Here is a 21,710-nt window from a genome sequence, read left to right on the forward strand (position 1 = left end):
CTACACTTTCAAAAGTTCAAATATGTCGCTGAAATGAACCTAAAAATGTTGAATCCATCAGCAATATGACATTTGAAATTCAGAAAACTATATGAACTGCAAATCAGTCAGCAGAGACAGCACTATTTGCATGCATGATGTTGGTTCAGATCTCTTCAGATATGTGCCTGAATGTCAGACGTCTGTCTTCACTTGCCAAAAGGCAACCATGCTGGCTCACCCAGTTGTTAAACATGAGCGGTGGCAAGTTATTACATTGAATAACTACAGGCCCAAAGACTTGAGGTCTTTTTTTTAAAGGTCTTATTTATTTTTTTGTAATAATTGATGGTACAGAAGTGCCAAACCACCATTTCTATTGAGTATATTATATATTATAAATTCCATAATACAAGCCCCTCCTGCATTTTAAGTCTGTACAAAATGTCAGGAACTCACACAGAAGTGTATTGACTCTCTGCTAGGGAAGATTTATGTGTGTGTGTGTGTTTTATGCCCAGGGTCACTCCAGGTCGTGGTCATTCAAACAGCTTCAGTTTAAGGATCAGAAAGTCCCTTGAGTTAAGGTGACACATTTCCCATGGTCCAGGTCATTGTCACATCTGCCATAAATACCAAGAGGCTTTGGCCCCTCACAGCTCTGCCTCAATTCAATCACCTTTCTATATAAAACACATTACCGAGCATGAAGATGTTTTCAGATCCATATCACCAATCTGTTCCAGCACATGGTGCTCAACGCGACATGATGAGTTGTTTCCTGGGATGCCTTGAATTCCTCCTTAATGACAGGCAGCCTCGACTCTCCCACAGGACTGCTTAGAAAAACTAGAGCCTTAGACGCTCCTCAAGGCCTGAGGGGAAACTCCACATTCAAGATTGTGTGAGAAAAAGTCAAGTATCACCTGCAGAGCTGAGCCGTGCAGCCGCAGCACATACCAGTGATAACATCAAACACACCTTGAATGCTAAGTGCTGAGCCTGGTGAGTGACAACGTCATTGTATTTTAAGAATGATCTACATACATTTGAAAGCAAACAATATTAGTATGACTCCACAGTACGTCTTCCATTAGTTTCAGTAATGTGTAACTCAATCCTTATTACGGTGAACTAGATGAATTTGAGACATCATGGTATGAACAGTGGGAACATTTGTAGTATGGACTACTGAGCTACAGTTCATTCCATTTAATTCAATACAAATAAAATAAAAGTCTGAGGCCATGGTTCTCGACTAGAATAAGGTGGTTTGCTCTCTCCTTGCCCCAAGTGGTGGAGTTGAAGTATCTCGAGGGAAAGGGGAGCGTGAGATTGATAGACGGGTTGATGCAGCGGCAGCAGTGATGCGGTCGCTGTATCGGACCGTCGTGGTGAAGAGGGAGCTGAGTCACAAGACAAAGCTCTGGATTTACCGATCGATCTACGTTCCCACCCTCATCTATGGTCACGAGCTTTGGGTCATGACCGAAAGGATGAGATCGCGGATACAAGCGGCTGAGATGAGTTTCCTCCGCAGGGTGGCTGGGCGCACCCTTAGAGATAGGGTGAGGAGTTCGGTCATCCAGGAGGAGCTCGGGGTGGAGCCACATCCAGAGGAACCAGCTGAGGAGGCTCGGGCATCTGGGGAGGTGTTCCGGGCATGTCCTACCGGGAAGAGACCCCGGGGAAGACCCAGGACTCGCTGGAGAGATGATGTCTCCGGTCTGGCCTGGGAACGCCTCGGGATCCCCCGGGAAGAACTGGAGGAGGTTTGTGCAGTTCGGGAAGTTTGGGCTTCCTTGCTCCGAATGCTGCCTCCGCGACCCGACCCCGGATAAGCGGCAGAAGAAGGTGAAGGCAAAGGTAAAATAAAATAAAGTAAAACTGTATTGTACTAAATGCTGAAGAAAGTTAAATAGAATTATGTATTCATGTGATTTCATTGAACACATTTCCTTAACTCAAGTTTTCTTTAGGTCCCATGCAAATTATTAGTTATTCAGTGTCTCTATTTCGTTCTTGAGATATACATTAAATTTATCTCTTTAAGCAAAAAAATATATTCTAAATTGTGGTTCTAAAAAGATAGTCATGAAAAGTACGTATAACTAAGATGAATGATTTCTGTAGTTATACCATAGAAGTAACTGAAAAGAACCGCACTGAAATGTTCTAAATAGCAAACGTTTTCTTTTAAATACCAAACAAACATGTTCACCTGAACGCGGAAGCGTTTTCGTACTTAACGGACCACGCCCACTTTTGAGTGAACACTAACGCTTATTGGCTGGTTACGTGTGTCGTCGCTAGCGGGGCGTGGCGAGGAGGCAGCGTTTATTGTCAGGAGTGAGTGGAAGCACTTCAACCAATTGAGCGCTCGTGTGGTGCTGCGCGTCTTCCGCTCCCTGGATTATTCACCGGTGTTTTCACGCAGTCTGCTCCGCGTCAACCTTTACTAGAATGAGAGCCTTCACTTGATCTATTTTTTTTTTTAAATCGAGGTGACAGAATCGTTGTATTTGAACTCCGATGCCAAACTCAACGATGAGCAAAAGTGGGATGTTGAGTAAAATCCTGACCAGGATCCGATGCGAGCCCTTCACTGCCCACTACGAGCTGGTCGGTAAAGAGCTCGGCAGGTAAGTCCCCTCTCATCTCCAGTCGCTGTCTTCTTATTTTGTGCTGGAATTGGCTCCATGGGCTTCGGGTTAATCCGCTGATCGAGTTAAGAGTTACTCCCCCCGCACGTGTTAGTGGGAAGCGTGAGGATTTACGCTTCCAAATCTCACATTCCGACTGAAGGAAAAGCTGATGATGGAGCCTCGCACCGTGGAGAATGCGTAATTGTAATGAGCTTTTGTGCGCTTCTTGGCTGAACTTTGTGTTGTGTGGATTAGTGATGTGGTGTGGAAGTCACTGGGTTGTGTGTCGGTTGTTGGAACAGAGAATTTCATTCAAGAATCCTGCCATTGTTAAAAAAAAAAAAAGTACTTGTGGTTGGTATAGGATATGTAAATATAGTAAGTAATAATTTAGTCAGTGCATTTCTTCTACCAATGAAATATGTTGGACCATAATTTCGACTTAATATTATGTAGATCTCCTTCAAATATAAGCATGTATTTTGGTTTTCTGTGGCAGTTTAAAGTAGTTATTTTGACCGCAACTTAACAACTCAGGTGATTCGGAACCCTGTTTCTTTATTCTGGTGGATTTTTTAACAACAAAAAAAAGTGAATTGATGTGACCCTATGATGTAAATTCTGAATGAAAGGAATGACACGTTTCCCTGGTGAGACAGCTGCATCTGCAGCTTGCCAACGTAGCATTTGTCGCTTAACTCGGCTTGGCTTCAAACATCCGAACTGATTTTGCCTGGTAGTGAATTTTACTTCAGCCACGCTGGGATTTACTGGGACAGCAGCCAGAACCAGCAGGGGCGCAGGCTGAGAGCAACACAACGTTGCAGCCTCTAAACACCAGTCTCTACTCTTCCCATGTCTTTGTGACCCAAAACAACCCGGAACCCGGCCGCCCGCTTTATCGAAAACATCCCACGGGTATGTGTGCGGCTGTGTGCCCGGAGATCTGATTCATACTTGGTATGTGGCAGCTGAATATTTGCCCTCTTTTATTACTATGTGTGAAATAATCCAACCAGTGGGAGGATGGAGACGGGTGAGGGCGATGATGGAGTGACACTCGGCAAATAAAGTCTCTGCAGAAGGTGTCAAGTCGCCACCATGAGTTGTGCATCTGCCAAACATCCCTGTGTGCAGACGTCCGCGTTGGATGACCTCTGACCCATCGGCAGCCTCTAAAAAGACTCCTTTCTGTCTCCAGCCATGGTTCCCTTTCAGTTCACGTGTAGTTCCCAGCCCACGGCGCTGAACCCCGCTAATTAAGGATGAAAAGCCTCTGAGGAGTTTGTGCCTATTCATCCTTTACAATGCGCCGTCAAACTTTCTTTAACCCAAGACACGGAGTCGGGCTCGCTGCGTCGGGGCTTGTCGCCAAAACGGATTCAAGCTCCGGCCAGAAAAGTTGCCAGTGAACTGGGAGTAATGCTGTGTGGGAAACGGAGCGGCTCCCCGCCGGACTTGCCGCCTTCATTCAGAGTCAGTTGCAAGTCCCGCGTTGAAGTTTTCCTAAGCTGTCGGTATTTTAGCATCATAGAGCGTGACAGGGTCGCTCCCTGCTCGGAGGAATTGGCGTGCTGCGAAGGCTCCACTGTGGCTGTAGCACCGCGGTGACCCCTCAGTGCCTAGACGACCCAGCCGTGGGTCAGGTGGGTGGTCCAACTGGTCAGCTTTTGTACAACTGTCAGAGCAGAAGCAGGATCTAGTCTGGGTGGAGGCGTCAATACAATTGCATTTAACCCCGTCAGCTGTGCCGGAGGAAACAGACAAGGCTTCATTATCAGCCGGAGTGGCACTTCTACACACGTTTGGACGTCCTGGCCACACCCTGGGACTTTATTATCACCTCTGATGGATCCATCCGTGCCACTCCCAAATTTCTACTGACAGACTTATCTTGTCCCCATGTTTTCCCAGTGATACAAATGTCTTCAGCTGTCAACCATTGTAATAAGTGGCTTTATCAGGGCACTTCCTACTTAACTGTCTGCCCTATCAGACACTTGTCAGACCCTCCCAAATTCAAACTGGAAAATTGCTGCTTCAGCACAATTGAATCTGTGCATCACGCTCAGCAACTCTTGTGTTCTCCCTCCTGAACTACAGTGAGGGAAAGGCAGGAATTAAAGGATCAAAAATGTTGAGCTTGAATAAGCTGAAGCTACTCTTCACCTCATGAATACTACGCTGTCCACTATTCAGTCTTCAGTGGCTTCATTATCACTGAAAATATTCTGTTTCCCACAAACACTATAATCTAGGCTTCAGTGCGGCTCTAGTTTCTCTGGTCAGTCTCGTAATTTTAGCTCCTTTCTCGTGCTGTTTTTATATGAAACCGATTCAAACCATTTGCGTTGTCGCCGGCTTGGACGTGGAACAGAACTGTCCCTGACCAGATAGGTTTGGAACAGCCACAAAACGTGTCTCTCTGTTTATTTATTGAATTTTTTTTCTTTTCCCAGGGGAAAGTTTGCGGTGGTAAAGAAGTGCATCGAGAAGTCTACGGGGAAGCAGTACGCTGCCAAGTTTTTGAGAAAGCGTCGGAAGGGCGAGGACTGCCGCATGGACATCTTGAACGAGATCGCTGTGCTGGAGTCGGCCAAGGCGAACCCGTATGTGGTGGCTCTACATGAGGTCTACGAAACCAACACTGAAATCATACTGGTCCTAGAATGGTAAGGTCACTTTATAGTTAAAAAAAATCACAAATTTTAAGAAAATAAAAAGTGTCCTTCGGAGTGTTTGAATATAAACGTTCCTTGCCGGTCGCCTCGCCTGGAAAATTGGGAGGAATATTCAGTTTGAAAGGAGGTGGAAAGTCATTCATCATCACTTTCCAGAGGTGATAATTTCATGCAGAGCTTCGGGGGAATGTGAGGCGACCTCATCTACTTGGCCAAGAAATCCCCTCAATTAGGAGCACTTTTGCAAGTGATAGAGATCTGGCTGCATCCGGCGTTTTTGCATGACAAAAGCTGTTACAGTTTGGCCACAAAGACGTGTGGTGTGAGCTGCAAGTCGCGCTCAAATCTCTCACCTCTGACTAGGAGGCTTTTTTTTTAGTTACCAGAATTGAGCAGTTCCTTTTTTCACATGGTGAGAAAGTTTCTTTAAATGGTCAGAGTAGTGCCGTGAGACCGCGCTTGTTGCAAGTCTGCAGGGGAGCAGCTGAGCGGAGCAAGGTGCCGATGCAGCAAGGCGGCACGTGGATTCATTATACAGACAGGATAGTCGCTACTTATGCACTAGTTTTGCGGCTAAACTGTCCATTGCTCAGACAAGCTGGGTGGCATGGATGGAGTGCTGACCTCTGAAGTGTGAAAGGGGAAGTAGCACCCTAGTTGCCCGCAGAGAAAACATGGTAGGGGGCCACAAAGCCCTGGAAAACTGCCTTTCTTATGTAAGGTGCCACTTGACTGCTACCAACACTTGAGAAGTTTCTTCAAACAAGACAAAGTCAGATGTTAAGATTTTATTCCGTGTGCAACGCGAGTTGTTTTTCTTCCTGTGGGTTTCAGCAAGTGCAGCAAAAGTGCTTCAGAAGTACCGCACCGCTACGGCTCATGCACACTCCTATGTGACCTCAACCACATCCGTGGCAATGTCTGCGACACGACATGCGTTTCTGCCTGCAAGTTCTCAGGAATTGCGACCAAAAGAAGCGCATTTTGACACATCCTGTCTGTTGATAAACACCTCAGATGTTGCTTTGAAACTTTATTTTCATTGTTGGAAATGTGAATAGCAAGTGTCCTTTGATGTTTTCTATGTAAAGTAGTCAACAGAAGTCGAGCTAGCAGCTCTAGTTTAATTTACTATTACAGTAGTAAAAATATCCTCATCTGCATACATGCGACATTCATTTCCACTCTGTACGGACCATTTCCATGATGACATTTTTTTTTTTTTTTTTTGTGAATGACCTCACTGCTTTTAAGCATGTGTCTAGGAACCTTCGCCAACAGACGGATTTCGGTTAAAACAGTGACCGTGTGCTGATAAATGTGTCCAATTGTGGTTGGCCAAGAACAGCTTTGACAAAATATACACTTGTAAACAAGCTGAGCCTGTAATACTCTACAAGAATTTGGGCTACTACAAAGCCTATTGTGGTAAAACGTGATTTGGCTGCAGCTGTAATGAAGGTTCCACCTGCACTCTCTGCTGAGGTTGCATTGCAAACTTGCCATGTCTTTCGGCTTTTGAGAGCTGGAAACCTGAAGCCCTTCTGTGGCATCGCTCAAGCTAGTTTAAGTGAATGGTTGGGGGAGAAAGGGAGGACGTCTGCCTTCACACTGGGAAGGACGCGGGGAATGAGGAAAATATTTGGACTTCTGGGAAGTATCAGATCATTCTTAAGTGCTCGCTTGGCCAGAAGGTGTGCGGAACTTAAACAAGATGCTCTTTATGAGGATGTTAAATCCTCAGGGCTCTTGACTGACAACGCGATGGCGCGACTGAAGCTGCTCATTTCAACTCTAAGATAATTTCCGGAAATAAGATGTTAGTCATGAGAACTTCAAAGGACAGTGAGTTTTTCTTTTTTTTTTTTTTAACAGGGGTTTGGGTGGTTACCTGCTTTTGTGTTTTCATCATGCACACTGGAGCACATCCAAACACTTGACTGAAGAAGCTGCAGCACTGGTTACTCATTACCTTCACATGAACATACTGTATCACTCTCAGTTTCAGGAAATAATTTACAAGATAACTATAGTAACCAGGATCCCCTGGGGCTCAATCTCTTTCTTTTGACACCCAAAAATTGTCTGATTCTTGTCTCTTCATAGGAGTCTGGGGTGAGTCAACCTTAGGTATGGTTGGTGCAGCTGGGAGGAAACATGACCAGCCCTTATATTCACTAACAGTTTGTGTAGGAGCTCCATAACTGGATGCAACCCTTGGGGCCAAGTCTGCGCTGTGAGGAACTTCCATCATGCTTATCTAATCTATCTGAAGAAAGAGGAAGTGTCTGTGTGACCCCTGTCACTTTAGGTTTGAAGTATGGGGTTGAGTTAACTTGAGCTCATTTTGGAGTCCCAGAATGACCCGTCTTTTAAAAAATGCATTTATTGTGTAACTGGTCACGTGTGGGGTTCATGCTATAAAAATGCCTTGGTGCACAAATGGAACTCACCTGGCTACAATTGGTGGCGTATGCCTTTTATTTCCACCCAAAATAAAACAAACGTAAAACCTCACTTGAAATCCATAAACACACGTTTTCTTGTTTTAGTTTTCACGTAAACTCGACGACGTTTTCCCCTAGAAAAAGACAAGGTGGCGGCAAAACAAGATGATATCGCGCAACGGCGGAAATCCTCCAAAATCAAACCAAACACACGCTCTATTTCCACAGCTGAGGATCGTCAACGGCGTTCTGAGGGTCAGCGGCGTTGGGGTGAGCCGCTTATGTAACAGGGACATGCTTTGGGGTCGTCTGCTGAAACGCAGGCCAGCGTGTACGCCAGCGAAATCCCCCCCCGCTAACATGTGTTTTACATTTTTTGGGTGAACCGTCAGCTCCAGGCGTGATCCGTGTGATGAAGCGTCGAACATAAATCCCCAAGCTCTCCGCTTCACTTTGTTGCACAAGCAATAACAAGAACAGGCAGGAATCAACACTACTGGGTTTCAAAGCAAAATATCAGGCGTCGCCATCTGGTCTTGCTACCATCTCGCCCCCTCCGAAAAACACTTTGTTTACGCTCCAATTCAGGACAATGAAACTTGAAAGGTAGTTTTGTGTCAGTGTATTTTAATAGTTTGTGCACTTGTTTTTTTCCCAGCGCCGCCGGTGGAGAAATCTTCAACCAGTGCGTGGCCGACAACGACGAGGCGTTCACGGAGAAGGACGTGATCCGGCTGGCGAGGCAGATCCTGGACGGCGTGGCCTTCCTGCACCGGAACAACGTGGTGCATCTGGATCTGAAAGTAAGTCGACGTGGAGATCCTCTGCCGATATGGGACAGGACATTCCCTCCAGTGTCAGACTAAGAGGGATATTGTTTCTGTTATGCAACTGCTTCCAGAGCATCACAACCCAGTTCCCACTGGGAACCGGACTCGACTATTATGTTTTCTTAAATGGTCTCTGTGGTAACAAAGTCGGTGTTGCTGTGGGGTTTTCCTACGTTTTCATCAACCTCACACGCCATTAGTATTAGGTTTCCCTCTGAAGGTGAAATAGGAGCATTTTGAGAACGGAAAGGCCACGACTGAAGCGTGAAGAGCCGATGAAGTAATCTATTTACAGAGCAGGTCAAACAGTCGCTTAATGTGACACTTTGCTGAGGTATTTTCTCACTTATGTGGGTTATGAAATGTGGCTTTAAAAGCAACTTAAATGTTTCAGTCGAACATGTGTTTTACTTAAAAAAAATGGGCCACTTATGACTCAAAATTCTTCATCCTCTGGTGATTATTTGAATGAAACACAGCTCCAGATAAGACTTGAGCATTACACAGAGTGAAGACATCCAAGTCGCTGGCAGGCAAGTCGTCCCTGTTACCAGCCTCTGACGGGATTAGCGGATGATCTGAGCTCAGGAGAGAGGCTTTTACATCTCCTGCCAATGAGCCGCTTCATGATGTAATGTACCTTTTGTCTAATCTTTGTGTGTCCTGTCCAGCCACAGAACATCTTGCTGACCAGCGCCAGACCTCTGGGTGACATTCGTATCGTGGACTTTGGCTTGTCCCGACGCATGGACAACATCACAGAGGTCAGGGAGATCCTGGGTACCCCGGAATATGTCGGTGAGTCGCCGCTGCCTCCTGGATAACATCGCATCAAATCGTAGCTAACTCGGTGCGTTTGTATTGCAGCGCCAGAAATCCTCAACTACGAGCCCATCAGCACAGCGACAGACATGTGGTGAGTGACCGAACCTGAGTTTTAACAGATGTCACGCACAAGCCATTATCCTCGCGCTGTACTCCTCGACATTCTTCGGTTGACATCACCGCACAGGCTCAAAAGGGCTTTTTGTCTCGGCCTCTTAGTCACCAGCGCACTTTCACGGTGGATCATGAGTCTGATCCCATTCGGATGGTTACAAACCACTTCCTTCCTCCACCAGGAGCATCGGCGTGCTGATCTACGTCATGCTGACCGGCGAGTCTCCGTTCCAGGGCGACGACAAGCAGGAGACGTTTCTCAACATCTCCCAGGTCAATGTGGAGTACTCAGAAGACACATTCGAGGGCATCTCTTCCCTGGCTGTTGACTTCATCAAGTCGCTGTTGGTCAAAAATCCCAGGTGAGCAAACTTGATCTGCTTCGGTGGTTCTAGCTCTCCTGGAGTTGCGAATGTGAGTCACTGAAAAACTCACATCCTTTGAAAGCAGTTGTGAAATTGGTTCTGCTGATGTGACAGTAAGATTTGGAGCGAGCAAACAAATTACCTCCATTTATTTTTGGGCGGAATCGACTACCATTGTACTTCATGAGTCTATATGTGACTATAAAAAGCACATCACCATTATTGTTGCGTTTATTTTAGCCCTAACAATTGTTACTGGCTCACTCCATATAAAATCATTGGTATTTCCATGATGCCTTTTTTAATATTTACACTGCATTAGCGATTATATGGTCCTGTCTCAAGCGTTAATGCCTTTAAATATTATCCTTTTTGTTGTGACCCAGGGGTCTTATTTGTCTCACCTCGCAATGACCACAGTCTCACGGTTTTCAACAGCAACCTCAGTGTTAAACTGAAGCTACCGAGCCAAATATCAAAGAGAGCATATAAATTCTAGCAAATTGTGTGGGAAGGGAACTTGTCTGCTTCAGACTTTGACTCCTGCTAGAGTTGGAGTGAAGTCATCTGCAGTCTGTGATGTCACTGTCAACAGTGTCCATGTCATTTTCCGAATTTTCTAATGTGTGACGCTGTGGGTTCGAAAATGTCTCGGTTTTGTTTAGAAATATTTCGAATTTCCGAGGGAATTATTGTATTCCTCGGCACTTCTGTTATCATAGATACGACTGTGATTTTCCGAGCATCATAAGTCATAAATGTGACACGTGTCAAGTGTTTGGGACGTTCCAGGGAATTCTTAAGTTATGTAAACTTCAGAGGAATTTTCTCTCATCCTCTGTTGTTTTGTGTTGCGTGGATACAGGAAGCGAGCCACAGCAGAGGAGTGTCTCAACCACCCCTGGCTGAACCCGCACTCGCACCCGCAGCTGCGCCACACCAGGTCGGACTCGCTCCTGGAAGAGCCGGAGATGAGCCAGTCAGAGTCGGACCCAGAGAGCCCGGCTCCTTCCCCAGAAGTGGACTTGATCGGGTCGTATCTCACGTGCCCATGCCAGGGCGAGCTGAAGACGGGCCGCGACACCTTCACCTTCAGCGAGACGCCCTTCCCCACCCTGCCCGAGATTCAGCAGGAGCTGATCTGCTGAGTCAGGCTCTACGGTGGACAGAATCTGTCAACAGCCAGCAGGCTGGACTTGATCTGAGTCAGGACCACGTTGTGTATGATGCTGTACGCTTCTACTGCTGTCATGCAGGTCGAGCTTTTGGTCTTGTGTGCCTGAATCTGTGCTGGTTTTAGCTGGCGTGGAATAGGAAGGAGAAGTGAAGACGTCTTTTAGGTGGCCGCTGGTGTCTGCTTTCACCCCACTGGCCTTTAGAACCAGCTACCTGGAGTGAGTGGAGAGGTGCCACTCTGGTGGGAATCGCCTTAACTCGCAGTGAAGTGTACCCTTTATGGGCTTCGGTTCGAAAAGACAAGATGGGAACTGATTTTTGACTGTTTTTTTTTTTTTTAAATATGTTTATTTATATACGTCTTTAGCCCCTTAGGTAAAAAGCCACAGTGAGTTGAAGACAAGGTAGCATTCTAAAGTACAATCTCGAGCACTTTTATTTTATTCTATTTTGATGGTAAGAAACCAAAGTCCTGACCAGCACAACAAATGTCTTCCACCAAGTGCCACTTTGTCAACCTCACATACATTTCTCACTTTAAATGTTGACGTTCTTTTGTGGGCTATTGCACAACTTGCACGGTTTCTTTCTTTTTTTTTTTTTTGTGGGTACTTCACTGCAAATATGCATGTAAGTTTCATCCTCAAATTGTTGTGGCAGGGCACAAACGTTTCATGAGTTTGCATTCAGAAGCTCTTGGTTAGAGAAATTGGATGTTCTCAAAAGCAGTAAAATGTATATTAAGACGTAGTATTAAGATTATTATGTAAGATATTTTGTTTTCTACTTCAAATTGTTAGCATTGTTGTACCTTTTTTATGATAACCTGTACTCGTGTTTGTGTCGTTTTGTTTATTCTGCTCATGAATTTCTGGCAGGTTTGCACTTGTCCTTGTGGACGAACTATTAAAATTTAATAAATGTTGTTGGCATATGTTGCAAAATGTCATGAAGTAAAAGAAAATGCATCTGGTATCAAACTCTGCATCTGTCTGGTTTGTTTTAGACTCATAGCTGAGCGCAGGCACAACTCATTATATCATTCTGTATTCTGTATTTATACAATTCTAGTATTCAAATTCCTCTTGTGCTAATGAGGAGTCATAAATGAGCCTATAGCCTATGAATATTTAGTTAAATCTAAATTAATTTTCACAATGTTTGTATCGGCATTTAATGAGAAGCTGGAAAATAATTCATGGCATTAGTTTAAAGAAATATATTTGACTATAAGGCACATGAAGTTGCAAGGTTGCCAAAAATAAGCTTTCGCATCAAATAAAGTCACAAAAGCAGATACACCACTATACATGACAACATAAAGGGACTAAAAGATCAATAAAGAAAAGCACTCAGAGAGCACAAACCTCCACCAAGCTGCTTCATTTCACTCGCAACACAGTCTCCCACTGACATTTCTTTTAAATCCTGCATCCAGACGTTGATCTGGATCAATCCCAAAATAGTCATTTGTTCATCCAAATTTCATCCAAATCCCTCCATAACTTGTCATGTTATTATGACATAAACATAACCTTCTCGGCACAGGTGACAACTGTAACCCTCAACTAAAAGCAGCTCTGTATAAATGTGCCTTTAAAAGCTGAGATGCAGGTTGTGTTTTGGAGTCAAGGTGCTAACCGTTGGCCCTATGAGGACCCGAGAGTCCCAGCTAGCCTACAATGACCCACGGACGTTGACCAACAGAAACCCGACATAATATAATCTATTAGATATTTCCTTAAAAGTGTCAAATCTTGTTGCTTTTTAAGACCATTGTCACCATTGGCAGCAGCACTGTTCAGAGAGCCCTCACTTGGTCTTACTTAGGTTCCGTTATGAATTTATTTGGTTGCAAAATTTGCCTGAAAAAATGCACATCATACGCATCCCAACTGCCCTCTGCTTAAACAGAGGTTAGTTGACTGATACGAGTTTGGGGGAAGAAGAAGAAAATATGACGCTGAAGAAAACAATATGCTATGTTTAGCACAGCAAGAAAAACATGGTGACTATTATGAGTTTTCATTTTCTGCCTTGAAATGGAGGATTGTCTTGTATTTGACCACATTAAAAGTCATATTTGGTCCCTATTTAAGGGACTGCAGGAAATACAGGAACTTAAAATGAACTGAAAAAGTAAAAAAAACTCTGAATTCTCATGGGACAGAAACATTACTAAAATCTGAAGCCAAAATATTCGGGAACCACCCTCTGTTGATGCTCCTGTTACCTGTGTGAGAAAGAGCTCAGAACGAAACTCTCATGGAGCATCTGCTTTTCCTTTCACCCGGTCTATTTCGAGACCCAGAGAATTGTAAAGAAAACTAAAGCCCTCTCTTGGGCCAGTCTTCCATAAATACCCAGAAGCCTCTTGGTTCAGGAAATGCCAGCATGTTGTGAAGAGGAACTCTCACTAATGCTTTCCACTGTAGGAAACATTCTTCTCCAGCGCTGTCTTCGATCTCGCCGGCAAACCTGCTTGTTTACTCGTGTCGCCGTTCACAATATCCCCAGCTGCTGTTGTCGAGCATTCTGGCTTTAATGTGCTTTCCTCTCACATGGTCAGCGCTGATCCAGTCCAGCTCCGTTCCGGCCGGAGAAGGAGACTTGCTCCAGTGGCTCCTGGCCAGACTGACCGTTTCCCTTGGAAAAAAAAAAAACAGAGCGCTGAGGAATGCCAGAAATGTTCACGACTGCCCTCCTTCCTTTCTTCAGACCTTGTCACCCCTGCTCTCTTTATGGCTTTGTTTTCTTGGTGGGAGGTTTGGTGTTGGTTCCCCAGCGCACCACTGATCCACATACGCAGACAGCCATTGAAGTGGCCGATAAGGTGACTCAGGGATGACATAGCAAAACTGAGACCCCCACGCTCCAACCAATCCGACATCCAGAGAGCATGCTTTCAATGACCTCCACCAATGTGTCTCGTAATGGTTTTTGGAAGCGTTTAAAGTCAACAAACTGCTTTCAAAAACGATGCGGGGGAGCTTGTTCTATCGTCCTCCTATAAAGTGCACATGAAAGAACCGCCTCTGAAAACAATAATCACTTATGTAACCGAAGAATGCTGGACACCGCTCGGCTTTGCGGTTCACATCTGGCTCGAAGGAGTTGCTGTAAGTCAAGTGGAAACATCTCGATACTTTGTTTGCACCTGACGTTTTATACGTTCTATATCATCGCATCATTCCTCACCGAGGAAGAAGCAACGTGACACAAGGCGAGGCAATGTGACTCACAGATGAGGATGTTTGCCAGTGATTCCCATATCAATCTCTTGTTTTCCCTTCACTTCGATGTGACTTGAGTTTTTTTGGTTCGTAAATGATGTGTGCGTTAGCATTTCACCTCACCTCACGCGTCATTGATGATTCCTCAGACTGAAGCTCCAGTCTGGGTCTAGTCGAGCTTATCCAGTGGAGGAGTCCAGACTTGAGTCCTGGAAACCTCCACACTCTGACTCACGTTTGGGCCCTCACACGTGCTGAATTATTTCAGTCAGCCTTGAAAAATCGGCTCCGACAGCTGTGGACAGATCACAAGTTGGCACTTGGATTACATCAAACGGGTGCATCCTGATTCGCCGAGGCAGGTGGAAAAACCGTCTGGATACATGTTATTCCAGTGAACTCACTTGACTGCAGGTGTGGCACCACACACAAGACACGCTCACAGAAAAATGAGGCTGATGCATGGAAATGAAATTCTGCAAACAATGAACCCAATGTATTTCCCACATGGCAGATGACATGACAAAAATGTTTTAACGTCTACCAGCTTAAAGTTTATATTTTTGGCTTGTAGGTCTGGGATATGTTAAGCTAAGGGTAAAAAACATATCAGGAAAAGTAAAATTAAATACATTTTGCCAATAACTGAGGCTCTCAGAGAAGACTGGAGAAAGCTGCAGATGAGGTGTGAAGATGGAGGCACCAGAAAAGCATTCACTCTGGGACCAAAAAATATAAATTCTAGCGAGTGTAAATAAAGGGCCTGTCTGACTCAGAACTTGTGCGAATACTTGATACTTGAAATCTTTGTGTTGTTATGCTCCTGTGTTAGCAGAACACTACAGCTTCCTATGCGCATTTTCCAATACAGTGGAGACTCGATTTTCGAACGTCCCGGACTTCAAACAAATCGGAGTTTGAACAAAAATTTTGAGATTTTTTTGCTTCCGATTTTGAAAATCCAGAACTGGAACGCTCCCGAAAAAAGCCACAAAAAACATAACGTGCGGGGGACCAAACTGCACAGATGCGCACATTCAGAGCTGGACACGCACCGGGCACCTCTTCACTTCTGGAGAGACGTCACCCACTCGGCAACCCCTCCCACATGCAGCGGCCACACACATAGAGGAACAGCCACCTGCAGCAGACACTCTACATTCACTCCTACAAAAGACTATTTTAAGGCTTGGAACGCATTCTTTCTTTTTCCATTCATTGTAATGGGAAAAGTCGATTCAGATTTCGAACAAATCGCTTCTCGAACGGCCGTCTGGAACGGATTGTGGTCGAGAACCCAGGTACCAATGTACTTTGTTTGTTGTTAGAGCATTACAAGGCCATCTACAAGTTGGGAATGTGTACCGCATCATTTTCAGCAAATTCATGTGGACACCAACAAAAAATATTAGCCAGAAAAAGCTGTGCAATTGTATAGATGCAGTATTCTCCACGTCCTTCTTCCCATCAACTTCAGATATATTGTAGAAAAGTTAGACTTAAGGCCCATTTATGCTCCCTTTATGTACGAAAATGTACTTTTGAAACAAAGCTACCATCACTGATCACATACTTCCATGCGCTCTTTACGTTGGTATTGCTGTTCACCAAGACATCCACCAGGGGGAGCAGCCCACAGTCAAAAGTTGACGACGACAATTTTCATCGGTACTGCTCCGTTTGGTCCGTATCCTTAAGCTTTGTGGAAATACTTCAGAAATGAATGCAGAGCGTGGACAGAAGGTTCTGCCTGTATCTGCATTCGTATGCAACATTGAGTATAAATGGGCCTTAAAGGTTTCAAGCTGAAGTAACTTCAACTAGCTTCAAATGAAGATGACAGTCGTGGACCAATTGCTAGCAAAGACTACAGCTGAGCGTCAGCTATCTCATCGTCCTACTTTGCTTATTATTATGAATATAGTTTTTCTTATATTTTGATAGATCATCATTGCTCCATCTTCCAAACACTGCCTTGGGCCTGTTGCTAATTCCTAGCTTCATATTTGTGGGCGATTCCAGTGACTGTCTTCGTAACTCTTAAGGAATGCCTCTCTGGCTGGAATTCGCCAGTCGCCAACAGGCGAGGCTGGATCACCTGAAGTCATCACGTGTACCAATTCTCACCGCTGTGCTCGACGAAGACACAGCTCAGCAGTGTTTTCACCTCACTGTTTGGCACTTCACGAAGGAAAGGGTTCATGATACTTGAGCAGGAGTTTAACTGCCTTTGTCTGCGAGTCCATATGCATGTGGTTAGATGTCCCACTGAGGACATGCGCTTCACGGCCTCAGTTTGCGTGTTGAATGGATGAGTTCTGTTTAACTTTTAACCAGCTGATCCTCCACCGTCCTAATTCTATCACCTGTAGAACACATTCCTGTGTCCTCTCCTTCCACCTGCTTGACCTTTTTCCTACGGTTGTCTTCTCTAACTGTCGTATATTTGCTCCCCCCTGTCCGCCCCAATCTCCAGATCTCCGGAGTTCCTCAGAAGTAGTTCCCCCTCGCACCTTATATAATGGGGAAATTCCTTTACGCTTATGTTCCAGATTACTTCTGTGTTATGGAGGTTGCACTGTGGGGGATCAGACATACAATATGTAAAGCCAGAGCCAGGACGAGACATTCTGCTGCTTCTGGAGCAGGGTTTTGCTAAGCCTCGATGAAACGCCACACATGATGGGACCGTTTTAATGCGACGTATATAACAGCTGATCACATTTTTCTGCTTTCATCGTGATGGAATGTACTCAGGGATTGAACCTTTCTCCTGAAATCAGCTCACCATCGCTGCATTCCAGGGTTGATCCCAAGCTTTAGGTGCAAACCTACACCCTTCTCCAAGTTCAAGCCCCCAGCTCTGTGGCGCGAGTCGCATTAGCAGCAAGAGTTTGGCGGGCAAATTTCTGCGTCTGGTTTTTGAAGGTAACACATATGAATTGAGTACAGGTGACATCCAACGTACGACCTGCTTGAATTACGTCCACCCGTACTTACGACCACGGCTGGAAGATGCTTTTTTAACTTTTTAATTCGATGTCTGGCACCGCAGCACGTAGCAGCCCGGCATCGCCTACGACAGTTACGGCAGCACAGTATCCCAGCATCCACCACTACAGTAGCACCTATAACCCTTGCGTGCGCTATTTTGAATGGCATTCCACTTACGTCCAAGCTGACTTCCGACCGGTTGGTCGGAACCGATCCCGGTCGTAAGTCGGATGTTACTAGTATCTTCTTTCTTTCTTGCAAGCCATGTCACTCTCGGACACAAAAGTCCAAGTCAATACTTCACACCTGAAGGTCCTTGCAAACCAGACATACGAAAACATTCACCGTGGGAGACCCAGCCCTCGTTCTTACAGTGTGTTCGAGGAGAATAGCTGCTGTTTGGCTATAATGTTGGTGTTGTGTAACCCAGTGAAAACCGATGAAAATGGCCACCGATATACAGAGGACCAGGTCGGCATTTAGGGGTGGATAAGTACACAAGCGTCCACCCACTCCTTTTATACAGAAAATCACAGGCTGTATCTTTCGCTGTGACTCACGTGGCGCGAATGTTATGCATTTGCAATGACAGACGCATAAGTATTTGCATCCAAATTTTTCACAAGTTCCTGCTGTTTATTCGTGTGGCCGTGAAAAGTGTTTCAGTGGAATTTTCATGAACTGTTGCGCATGGGATGATTTGGAAGGTACCTAATGTACACGTAGGTGGCAGAAAAATCACATCAATAGATGCTTGGTGGAGGTCTGCACTCTCTAAGTGCTGTTTGAATTGAAACCCCAGCTAGCTGAGTGATTACTGTAGGATGACTGTAGAATCAAGTCTTCAGAAGAGCAACGTTTTGGATCGGATCATAAGGAAACAAACATCTCTTACTCTGGATGTGGTTTATGACTGAAGTGAATACTGCGATCACACTGAACTCGAGAGGCAACACTGATGCAGATATTCTTGTTTCCCAACTCCACTGTTATGAGTTTGACATTACAGGAATATGTTTTCACTAGATATTAATATGGATGTCTCGCTGGTAACTGAGCAAGAAAAACAAAAGACTCCAGGAAAAGGCGACACAGTTGTGACCGCTGCTGGTGTGTTTCTCATGGCGCTGCAAGGCAGGCAAATACCTTTGGTTAAGCAGAGCTATTTATTTAGTCCCTGGAAACGGCCGAGGAACAACAAAAGCATTCTCAACAAAGGAGTAGCACGACCTGATGCCGAGGCCGTTTCCCTCAGACTGCGGCCGCCGCATCCTCCCGCAGCACGGGAGGCGGACAACTGGCACAAATCATGGAGAAGAAAGCCGCACAATGGGCAGCCGGAGAAGAACTTTTCAACTCTGAAGGCTAAAATGAGGAACACAACCAAAACAAGGGACACCGCTAAGTTCGTCCAGCTTGAGGTTCAATCTCAGTGTTGCATGGAAAGAAAGAAAAACACTGGATTTCAATAGCAACTTCAGCTCAAACGTGAACTTTTATGAGGCTGTTTAGGTGCATTTCAGTGACTGTGGATTGTCAGCATGCTTGCTTGTTTACTACAGCGGTGAGTCTGGGAATGAACCCGAGTGCTTCAACGAATGGAAAAGTACATTCAACCTCCAGACGAAATCCACTCAGAAAAGTCACTGAATGTTTTCTGCTTTCTAGTTTCCCAAAACCATCGAACTGCATTAGAGAGAAGAGAAAAACTGGCAGTGTTTTCCCTTATTTTTGGAGCGATGTCATGGTCCTGCGCAACATGGAGGATGAAGTGTACTTTGGAAATGTAAATGAAATGTTTGGATCAAGATTCCAAATTCAAGTTGCTTTTTTTTTACCTGTTTTGACACCGAGTTACGTAAAATTTTGGCTTGGGGATTTCTGTGTGTGTGCCGCTGCCTGAACTAAACAACAAACCGAGATAAAGAAATGAAAACAAGTGCTTCGCCAAAAGCACCGAGGCGAAGTCAGGAAGGGAGTCGATTTTTAATAAAGTCTTGTCACAACAATTTGTGGGCGTTAAACCAAAACTTGGGAGTCATTATGAGCACAGGGGCCAAAGTGACACAACTCATCCAAATAATTTGCATATCTAACAACCAACGTCCTGAAAGCTGCCTCCAGATGAGTTAAACAAGTGTTGCGACTGGCTGAGTCAAAGCAGCTGCACTTTACTTTTGTGGTCACTGATGACAAATTTATTATTATTAAGTTTAATGGACTAATAGTCATGTTGAAAACTCAGTACTACTTTGAATTTGGAGCTTCTGTTCTTCTCTGTTCATCCATTTCAAGAACATGTATGAATGTCATCCAAACCTTGTTACAAAAGCTCAATATTACGGTTGAAAATAAGATAAAAGTGAAATTATCTGGTTATTTTTGGGTCACTTATGCCACAATCATTATGTAAAAGATGAAATAAAACCATATATTTGACTGCCATATTTTAGGCAGTTCAATGTTATTATTATTATTATTATGTTATTACATCAGTACTGTGAAAAGTGCATATACTTCAGTACAATCTTGTGTAACTAACTATCTACCATAGTGTCAAAAAGATAAACCACTGATGGAGGTTGTGAGTTCCTGCTCTGCACAAAACATAGCGTTCAGTTTCCATGGCAAACTTGCTCCTAATGGCTCGTGCTTTTCTGTGCATCGAGGGAATCGCTTAGGGATTCCTGGAAAGCATCATATGGACCGTGAATGGAGGACATTCCATTCATCATCCTTTGCAAATGTCCCGTACAAAACATTCTTGAAGTTTGTTTTACTGCCTTGATTTATGTCCTCCTAGAACAGAGGTGGGCAAAGTGCGGCCCAGGGGCCACATGCAGCCCTGTGTTTCCGCTGAACTCATGAGGTGAAAACTACGGAAGAAAATAAAACATATTGAGAAAGACAGTACAGTTATGTAATATTAAAGGGAATAAATGAGCGTATTGGCAGGGGTTAGCACTGCTCTGCCAGCGTGACAAGCTCCACAGAGAGCTAATATTAATGTCTGAGTGAATTAAGTTACAGAACGTTCTGGTAGTAAGTGGCACATTGACGCCTCGGGAAACATTCTCAAGTCTTCCTCACAGCTTGGAACAATCAAAGTCATGTGTCATGTTATTTGACTCGTCTTATTTTTGATGTCCTTGCTCTGCTTGTTATATAAGGTCCCCCCCCCCACTGAGCTGCGTGTAAATGTCTTTACTGCCGTCTTATTGTTCCCAAAATAATCATGGGATACAATGGCGGCGGGGTCAGAAGGGTCAGGGAGAGTTGCTTGGAGAACAATGTTATCAGGTGGCTGCTATTACAATCGCAGTGATGAGGTAAAGATAGCACCTAAAAAAACGTGAAAAAAATCTGTTCACCTTTACAGCAGTGAAGTTTACATTTTGTTCCTTGGAGCACTCAGCTTTCATGCTGCTGTTTGAAGCTCACATTCTTCCACGTGACTTCCAATAAATCCATCAGCAAACCAGAAAAATATCTTATGAAACTGACAAATGTTTTCACTCGTTCTGGTGAGTCATGACCTTCCGACATGTTCTTGAAGTCGCTGGACAAATAGAAGCCAATTCACATCCAAAAATAACGGCAAGAACAAAATGTGAGGTTGCACAATTCTGAAAAACTGTTTTTAGAAACTGACGTGGTGTTTGGGGGTTTTAACAACCAATTTCCAGAAAGTATTCAAACTTCTTTCCCTTTAGTTTGTCATATTTAGAGCATATTGAAGTTCTCCTGTATTTATATATATATATATATTTATAGAGCCCAAAATATGCTATTATATCAAGAATTGGCATTCTACTTTGCCTTACTGCATTTTATCTCACCTAAAGTAACACACCAGTTTTTAAAAGTGTATAAAATATCTGTCCATTTCATTGGTGAAGCAGGAAGAAAACAAGAAAAGCAGATCAAGATGTGGCTCCCACACGTGTATCTGTGTTCTTCTTGCTAATAAAACTTCCCAAACGTCGGGATTTGGGAAGCCAGCAGGAAAACACCTCAGCCTGCGGAACAGCTGCGAAAGCATCTTCAGGAGAAACACAACATTCCGGGCCGAGCCTCTTCTGCCAAACCAAAGTGCGCTCAAGATAAAGCAGCAGAATAATAATCTTAGTCTGACGGAGAGTAAACACCACAGGATTCTTACACAATCTGGAAATGGCTTGCGAGAATATCAGATTTAACACTGCTAGTTTGCGGAGTCTGTGTGTTGAAGACCCCCCAGTGAGAACATGAGTGGCAGCTTCACCGCCGGGGCCCCTGAAGAAAAGACTCCTACCTGGAAATACTCTTCTGTGAAACTGGTTTTAGAGGACAAACAATTTTTTTTTTTTACAGGGTGAAAAGGTCACAGACGAAAATGTGGCGTGCTCGACCTTCACTCTAGAAATATTTAGATACACGGG

At 44.5% G+C, this 21,710-nt stretch overlaps 1 protein-coding gene across 1 annotated transcript; it reads left to right on the plus strand.

Moving 5' to 3' along the window:
• Nucleotides 1–2,343: 2,343 nt before the first annotated feature.
• stk17al (serine/threonine kinase 17a like) lies at nucleotides 2,344–12,042 on the plus strand. Its single transcript, XM_053852805.1, has 7 exons — nucleotides 2,344–2,621; nucleotides 5,084–5,296; nucleotides 8,411–8,555; nucleotides 9,254–9,380; nucleotides 9,450–9,498; nucleotides 9,704–9,883; nucleotides 10,752–12,042. The coding sequence occupies exons 1-7, from the start codon at nucleotides 2,512–2,514 to the stop codon at nucleotides 11,032–11,034; spliced, it is 1,107 nt and encodes a 368-aa protein (XP_053708780.1). The 5' UTR covers nucleotides 2,344–2,511; the 3' UTR covers nucleotides 11,035–12,042.
• The last annotated feature ends 9,668 nt before the right edge of the window (nucleotides 12,043–21,710 follow it).

The sequence above is a fragment of the Synchiropus splendidus genome, chromosome 19 (assembly GCF_027744825.2).
Source record: "Synchiropus splendidus isolate RoL2022-P1 chromosome 19, RoL_Sspl_1.0, whole genome shotgun sequence".
Classification (NCBI taxonomy): domain Eukaryota; kingdom Metazoa; phylum Chordata; class Actinopteri; order Syngnathiformes; family Callionymidae; genus Synchiropus; species Synchiropus splendidus.